The sequence below is a fragment of the Procambarus clarkii genome, chromosome 47 (genome assembly GCF_040958095.1).
Source record: "Procambarus clarkii isolate CNS0578487 chromosome 47, FALCON_Pclarkii_2.0, whole genome shotgun sequence".
NCBI classification, from domain to species: domain Eukaryota; kingdom Metazoa; phylum Arthropoda; class Malacostraca; order Decapoda; family Cambaridae; genus Procambarus; species Procambarus clarkii.
In genome coordinates this window covers 14,073,891-14,082,655 of record NC_091196.1, presented here as the reverse complement: position 1 = coordinate 14,082,655, position 8,765 = coordinate 14,073,891, and the positions used below count along the sequence as shown (strand labels likewise).

The 8,765-nt window shown below is 44.5% G+C and overlaps 1 protein-coding gene across 1 annotated transcript; it reads right to left on the bottom strand.

The window, feature by feature from the left end:
• Positions 1 to 5,950: 5,950 nt before the first annotated feature.
• Positions 5,951 to 7,225, bottom strand: LOC138350823 (histidine-rich protein PFHRP-II-like). The gene has a single exon (XM_069302260.1). It carries the CDS (start codon positions 7,223 to 7,225, stop codon positions 5,951 to 5,953), a length of 1,275 nt encoding a protein of 424 aa, XP_069158361.1.
• Positions 7,226 to 8,765: the final 1,540 nt, after the last annotated feature.

Sequence of the window (8,765 nt, the reverse complement as noted above, 5' to 3'; positions counted from 1 at the left end):
GTAAAAATTAACGAATAACACTCCTAAGGGGGAGCCCATTGCTACTCCGTCTATTTGTAGATACATGTCTCCTTGCGGACTGATGAAAGGAGCTTCCTTTGTACATGCCTCAAGAAGGCTCTTCAAATGTGACTCGGGTATGTCTAATTTGTGGGTGCTCTCGTCTCTGTATACTCTATCCGGTATCATTCCTATGGTTGTGTCGAATGGGACGTTGGTAAATAGGGATTCGACGTCCAAGGAAGCAATGAATCCAACCGGCTGTGTAGTTTTGATTAATTCTAGGAAATCTGCTGATGATTGTAGACAATAATTGATTGGAGTGTATGGAGTTAGGAGTTCATTAAGTCTTTTTGCCAGGTGATAGGTTGGAGTTAGTATTTGGCTGATTATTGGACGTACTGGGTTACCTGGTTTGTGTGTCTTAACATTGCCATAAGCATATCCTAAGCCATAGTCCCCCTGGGACTATGTGAAATGAACACTACCTTTCTTTGCGTTTATTGCAGTAATAGTTTTTTTCACTTTGCGTTTGAGGTCTTCCACAGGGTCCCTCGTGATTCGTTGAAATTTGGTACCATCACTAAGGAAGTCGCTAATTTTGTTCATGTATTCTTGGGTAGGAATCAATACATATGCTGCTGTCTTGTCGGCTTTTCTTATTGTTACGTCTTTCAGATTTTTTAGTTGTTTTGCTGCTTCTTTGAGTCGTGGGGTTAAGATTGTAGATGAATATGTTCCTCGTTTTTTCCCTGCTTCTGCTAGTAGTTCAGCCTGAAGTGTGTCAGTGGTGATGACCTTTTTGTTGTCTTCTAGCTTATGGATATCGTCCAGAAGCATTTCGATTTCCAGGCGTTTTTGATGCATCTTTGGTTTAGATAAGAATTGACAATTTAGACCAAGATTTAAGAGGACTCGTTGGTCCTGGGTAAGATCATAAGAAGTTAATGTAGCCATCTTTAGGACGAGGGATCTTTAACTGTCCACCGTTTAAGGCTGTTAACTTACGGAGTGTCTTTGTTTCTACAAGAGTTTTATGTTGTTGTTTCAGGTTAAATAGTTCACTGTTAATGGTTTGCTTGAGTTGGATAGGGATGTCGTACTGGGTTCATTTGTTTAACTGATGTTCAGCTTGCTCTGTAAGGGTTTGGAGGGCCCCGTTCTTCGTGTTAAGTTGATGTCGTATAAGATCTTGCCTATACCTATAGGTAAACTCTGCGCTGCGGACTGCTGGGTCATGTGGGTTTATATTGGTGTATACTGGCAGCAGGTTTTCTTATAAACATGTCTCGTTGAATATAACCGCATTTTCTGTATTTACCATCTTCTGGTTTAGTGCTTCTATCCCTCTAACTATTATTCTTGCATCAGGGTTTAGTTGAAAGAGGAGTTCTCCAAAACTCATGTTCGTTTTTCAAGGTAAAGAAAAAAAAGTGAATTACTATAGAATGTATTACACTTATACAATTGTACAACGTTTCGAGCTCACATGGTTCATTCTCAAGTGATAAGAAATTACAGATCTCGTTAGATTTATACCAATACGAGGTCAGGTGAGAACACAAGTAGAATAAAGGAAAAGGCAAGGGGATAAATAGGGGATAATAAGGGACGAAGCACATACAAAGATTAATCGGGTGTAATATGCCTGTAATATATATATATATACATATATATATATATATATATATATATATATATATATATATATATATATATATATATATATACACTAGCGCCTGACAGCTGGGTTGACAGCGCTTCGGATTCGTAGTCCTGAGGTTCCGGGTTCGATCTCTGGTGGAGGCGGAGACAAATGGGCAAAATGTTTCTTTCACCCTGATGCCCCCTATTACCTAGCAGTAAAAAGGTACCTGGGAGTTAGACAGCTGCTACGGGCTGCTTCCTGGGGGGGGGGAGGGTGTAACAAAAAGAAGGCCTGGTCGAGACCGGGCCGCGGGGACGCTAAGCCCCGAAATCATCTCAAGAGATAACCTCAAGAAGATAACCCATAGCCTCGGTGAAGAAAATAAAGAGTATTCAGAGAAGACCTTGTGAATTCTCACTGAACACTCATTTTCTTCTAGTACCACGCCTATTCTTTTGTATATATACATATATATTCGTTTTATTTAAACTTTGTTACAAATTGGACTTACATATTGGGTACAATGATGATTATCAAAGTTGTCGAGTTCGTCCAGCTCCTCAGATGGCGAGCAGGAACCCTGGATGCAGTGCGCATTTCCTCTCTGTATCGCCACGCTGAGGCGCTGGAAGAGGAAGCTGGCAACTCTAGGGTTTCTTGTTGTTTCAATGAGCCTAGAACCCAGTTCCTTCAAAAAACTGGTGGCCCTCTTACCCCAGGCGCCGAGTGTCTCAGAAGCAATGGGGACAAAATTGTAGTGGTGATCCAGTTCTCTATACTTACGGGATTTGGCTGCTTCCCTGTGGGTGGCAGCGCCACCTGATTGTGCAACCCTGAGGTCAATGTAGGTGTTAGCCAGGGTTGATATGCACGTGTAGTCCCATACCAACTGCTTGCCATTCTTCCAGGGGTTCAGTGATACCATCTGGGCGACCAATAAGAGCATCAGAGTTACGGGGCGTTAGGTAACGGGGCTCTCTTTCAGCTGGGCATCCAGCTGTGGTGAGGCTCCTCTTGATGATGTCGTTAACTTCACTGTGCCTCGAGTGCCATCCCCCTGTGCTTTGGCAGAGTAGGCCATGGTGGCCGTACCTGTCAGCCACCACCTCGCCGCAAATAAACCTATATCTGGTGTGGATTTGGGCAGCAAGGCGGAGGGCCACAGCCATTCGGAGGGCGTATGGTGTTAGACGCGTGCCAGTTGACGACATTGGGGTTGCTAACAGGAAATCCCCTGCATGTGGGGCTGCTACTGCTGTGAGGCGAGCAATGTCGTGTTGTGTTGCTGCAGCACCCAGGCACTCGGCCGCAACTTGGTTTACAATGGGACCATCCCAGCTGGATTGCTTATGGACGTTTGAGGATGGTGGTTGAGGTGATGGGCCTGCACCAGAGGCCCACTCGGTGGCAGGCTAATTTCGAAATTTACAATCTTTGGATGTTTGTCTTATACAGAATGTATTACAATCTTCACAAGGTATTTGTAAATGACACAGTTATCACTACGAGAACTGTTTCTTACTAATAATTTTCCAACTGTAATTTCATCATTAAAAACACTTTAAACACTTTATATCAACAATTTTCAATACCTTGACAATATTTTCGAACTCCCTCAAAAAACCTTATGTATCTATGATAATAAATAGCACATATTTTGGGTTAACAAATCGAATTCTTGGATGGTGAGTTGAAGAACATTGATTCTATCGGCTTCAAGCTTGGCTTTCACTAAGCTTTTTTTCATGTTTGCCGTAGCAAAACACAGCATACATATTATAACAAAATATGCACTGCGAAAATTTGCTTAAAAAATGTGTTATGCTTACCCTATTTTTTTGAGTTCGAAAACATTGTCAAAGCCTCGAATTTTAAGTATATACATGTGTTGTTTAATTCTGAATATACTGCTGGAAAATTATAAGTCAGAAACAATCCTCGAAGTGAAAACTGAGTCATTTACAAAATACCTTGAAAAGATTGCAATTTATTCTACATAGGTCTAAAATACAATTTTTAAAATTTCATATTTCGCAGCATAAATATTCTGGAAAAAATTTTGCAATTATCTAATGCTCTATTTATTCATTTATCAGAAAATTATAAAAGAAACACAGAGGCAGACACACATAGACGGGGACAAACAAAGACAGAGACAGACAGACAAACTGAGAGACAGAGAGAGGAAGAGGCAGAAACAGAGAAAGAGACAGAGATAAAGAGACACAGACAGAGAGGGGCAGAGCCGCATGTTTTTATATACCTACTATATACATGCGTTATCAATGACAGGAAAAAAACGTTTTTTTTTTTTTTAAACGGCGCCATCTGTTAGACGTAAGAGCAACACACTCTGTAATCTCCAAAAGTTCTTCACCGATTGCTTTGAAATTTTGTCACAACGTTTCATTTGAATGCGGGCATGTTTTTATATACCTACTATATAGATGCTACACCAGTGACAATAAAAAAACATATTTTTTTTTTAAACTGTGCCATCTGTTGCTCGTAATAGCAACACATGCTTTACTAAATATGCCATGATTCCATTTCAATGTTTCTGATTGCATAGATGAATTGAATTTTCATAGATTTCGATTTAATTTCACTTTGATTTAATTATTTTGTGTGACATTGTATAGGAATTTAGCTGTGTTGTTTACCATACCATTCATTTCGTGAGTATATGTATAGATGCCACACCACGTGACAGGTACAGCATCTACCTGGCTGAGCCACGTGACAGGCTGAGCCACAGCAACCTTCCCCTGTCTCCCATTCCTCCCCCCTTCCTGTCCCCTTGTCCTCCCTACCATTCTCCATTCTCCTGTCCCCTCGTCTCCACCATCCCCAAGTCCCCGGTCCCCCTCGTTCCCTTCACCTTTACCCCCTCCCCTGTCCCCTCGTCCTCTCCACCATCCCCCACTCCCGTCCCCTTATCCTCCCCACCATTCCCTACTCCCTCATCCGATGCATTCCCAAAAGATCTAATGTTTCCATCAGAAAATTAGGAACATTAAATGATTTGGTGTTCCCAATCACTGAAATATAAGAAAAACAGTTAAAACAGTAAAATGAAAAACAATGAAAAAATACAAAAATAAACTTTACTCACGAAATGAACGGTATGATAAACAACACAGCTCAATTCCAATGCAATGTCACACAAAATAATTAAGTCAAAATGAAAATAAATTGAAATCTATGAAAATCACATTTTTTAATGCAATGGGAAACATGTAAATGTTTGTTAACGACCAACACAGAAATCATCGCTAGGTACAGTGATAGCAGGGGGCTCGACATCAGTGAGACATTACACATCAAAAATTCAACACCAGCAATCAACAGCCAATTAATGCACAACTATATTCTATCCACTTCAAGGCCCCAAACCAATATGGAAGCATCAAGAGGAAGTATGGGCCAATAGGCCTTCTGCAGTTCTCATATCCAATTTATACCCATTGTTTCGTGTTCTGTCTTGTGTTTGTCATAAGTTTGTTCACCTCACCCAAAATGAGTATAAGTTCGATGAATCTGTGCGCAAAATTAAGTCTTTGAAAATGTAATAAGCATTACGAAACGCGTTCAGGCGTCAGACAATTAAAAAATGAATTTTGGAGAATTGATATTTTCATTACCACCGACAGTGAAGAAAAACATAAGAAATATTGAGAAAATTCGTGTTAGAATTATTAATCTTACCTTTTCGGTCATATTCTACAACATATGTTTACAAGAAAGACTGCTAGGTAACAGGGGCATTCAGGGTGAAAGAAACTTTGCCCATTTGTTTCTGCCTCGTGCGGGAATCGAACCCGCGCCACAGAATTACGAGTCCTGCGCGCTATCCATCAGGCTACGAGGCCCCTGTGTATGTATGTATGTGTGTGTGTGTGTGTGTGTGTGTGTGTGTGTGTGTGTGTGTGTGTGTGTGTGTGCGTGCGTGTGTGTCTGTGTGTGTGTGTGTGTGTGTGTGTGTGTGTGTGTATGCGTGCGTGTGTCTGTGTGTGTGCGTGTGTGTGCGCGCGCGAGCCCGCGAAATGCTGAAAAACACAAGAAAATTTTTTAAGCCAGAAATATCCGAGGCACTGTTAAAAGAAAGGCTGGCCAGGTGATTAGAGTGGCCGTCCACGCGACCCGACCACCTCGGTCTGCACGGAAGCGTGGTCAGGGACCTCTCAGAGCCGTGTAAACAAAGTTGGAAAACATTTCACCCTCCTGGACTCAGGCAGGACATGGTACTTACCAAGTTTTGGGCCATCCTAGGGACCGAAAGCATTCAATAAAGTAGGTTAGCTAAGTAGGATGTCTGGCCGCCTGGTGAGGAGACTGAGCAGGATGTCTGCCCGCCTGGTGAGGAGACTGAGCAGGATGTCTACCCGCCTGGTGAGGAGACTGAGCAGGATGTCTGCCCGCCTGGTGAGGAGAATGAGTAGGATGTCTGCCCGCCTGGTGAGGAGACTGAGCAGGATGTCTGCCCGCCTGGTGAGGAGACTGAGCAGGATGTCTGCCCGCCTGGTGAGGAGAATGAGTAGGATGTCTGCCCGCCTGGTGAGGAGACTGAGCAGGATGTTTGACCGCCTGGTGAGGAGACTGAGTAGGATGTCTGGCCGTCTGGTGAGGAGACTGAGTAGGATGTTTGACCGCCTGGTGAGGAGACTGAGTAGGATGTCTGCCCGCCTGGTGAGGAGACTGAGCAGGATGTCTGCCCGCCTGGTGAGGAGACTGAACATGATGTCTGCCCGCCTGGTGAGGAGACTGAGCATGATGTCTGCCCGCCTGGTGAGGAGACTGAGCAGGATGTCTGCCCGCCTGGTGAGGAGACTTAGCAGGATGTCTGGCCGCCTGGTGAGGAGACTGAGTAGGATGTCTGCCCGCCTGGTGAGGAGACTGAGTAGGATGTCTGCCCGCCTGGTGAGGAGACTGAGTAGGATGTCTACCCGCCTGGTGAGGAGACTGAGTAGGATGTCTGCCCGCCTGGTGAGGAGACTGAGTAGGATGTTTGACCGCCTGGTGAGGAGACTGAGTAGGATGTCTGGCCGTCTGGTGAGGAGACTGAGTAGGATGTTTGACCGCCTGGTGAGGAGACTGAGCAGGATGTCTGCCCGCCTGGTGAGGAGACTGAGCAGGATGTCTGCCCGCCTGGTGAGGAGACTGAACATGATGTCTGCCCGCCTGGTGAGGAGACTGAACATGATGTCTGCCCGCCTGGTGAGGAGACTGAGCAGGATGTCTGCCCGCCTGGTGAGGAGACTGAACATGATGTCTGCCCGCCTGGTGAGGAGACTGAACATGATGTCTGCCCGCCTGGTGAGGAGACTGAGCAGGATGTCTGCCCGCCTGGTGAGGAGACTGAGCAGGATGTCTACCCGCCTGGTGAGGAGACTGAGCAGGATGTCTGCCCGCCTGGTGAGGAGACTGAGCAGGATGTCTGCCCGCCTGGTGAGGAGATTGAGTAGGATGTCTGCCCGCCTGGTGAGGAGACTGAGCAGGATGTCTGCCCGCCTGGTGAGGAGACTGAGCAGGATGTCTGCCCGCCTGGTGAGGTGACTGACGACATCTCTCATCCATCCTCTCTAGCTCTGCGATCGTCCATGGTATCTAGGGTAGAGACTATGAGAAGAACATCACTAAGTCTGTAGAATCAGTAAGCAACGTTGACTATTTTGAGTGTTACAGTTAGTATTTTGTTCATACCATCTGTATTCACTCTATGAAGCTCTATTTTTGGAGGACTGGTTAACTTTTTCCCAAATGAAAAGGCACAGCTGTTGTTGTTATTGAGCGCTGTTGTTTGTTATTGAGCGCTGTTGTTTGTTATTGAGCGCTGTTGTTTGTTATTGAGCGCTGCTGTCTGTTATTGAGCGCTGCTGTCTGTTATTGAGCGCTGTTGTCTGTTATTGAGCGCTGTTGTTTGTTATTGAGCGCTGTTGTCTGTTATTGAGCGCTGTTGTCTGTTATTGAGCTCTGCTGTCTGTTATTGAGCGCTGTTGTCTGTTATTGAGCGCTGTTGTCTGTTATTGAGCGCTGTTGTCTGTTATTGAGCTCTGCTGTCTGGTTTTGAGCGCTGTTGTCTGTTATTGAGCGCTGTTGTCTGTTATTGAGCGCTGTTGTCTGTTATTGAGCGCTGTTGTTTGTTATTGAGCGCTGTTGTCTGTTATTGAGCTCTGCTGTCTGTTATTGAGCGCTGTTGTCTGTTATTGAGCGCTGTTGTCTGTTATTGAGCACTGTTGTCTGTTATTGAGCACTGTTGTTTGTTATTGAGCACTGTTGTCTGTTATTGAGCTCTGCTGTCTGTTATTGAGCGCTGTTGTCTGTTATTGAGCGCTGTTGTCTGTTATTGAGCTCTGCTGTCTGTTATTGAGCGCTGTTGTCTGTTATTGAGCGCTGTTGTCTGTTATTGAGCGCTGTTGTCTGTTATTGAGCGCTGTTGTCTGTTTTTGAGCACTGTTGTCTGTTATTGAGCGCTGCTGTCTGTTATTGAGCGCTGTTGTCTGTTTTTGAGCACTGTTGTCTGTTATTGAGCGCTGCTGTCTGTTATTGAGCGCTATTGTCTGTTATTGAGCACTGTTGTCTGTTATTGAGCGCTGCTGTTTGTTATTGAGCGCTATTGTCTGTTATTGAGCACTGTTGTCTGTTATTGAGCACTGTTGTTTGTTATTAACTGATGTCTGTTGTATATCTGTAATATTAAGAGTCTTTGTTATTTGATTTCTGAACAGTACATTAAATCTTTTTGTACATTAGTGGCAAGTTACAGTTAGCAGAGTCTGTTGAACTCTACTTATCCAGCACGTACTTGGATGGTGTTCCAGGGGATAACTGGAGAGTGTTCCAGGAGCTGCCACTTGGACGGTGTTCCAGCACACAATTGGATACTTTTTTAGCTAACACGTGAATGTTGTTCCACCAGACACATGGATGTTGTTCCACCAGACACATGGATGTTGTTCCACCAGACACATGGATGTGGCTCCACCAGACACATGGATGTGGCTCCACCAGACACATGGATGTTGTTCCACCAGACACATGGATGTGGCTCCACCAGACACATGGATGTGGCTCCACCAGACACATGGATGTGGCTCCACCAGACACATGGATGTTG

Coding starts and splice junctions, on each gene's coding strand:
- LOC138350823 (XM_069302260.1), bottom strand. CDS start 7,225: ATGGATGAGAGATGTCGTCAGTCACCTCACCAGGCGGGCAGACATCCT.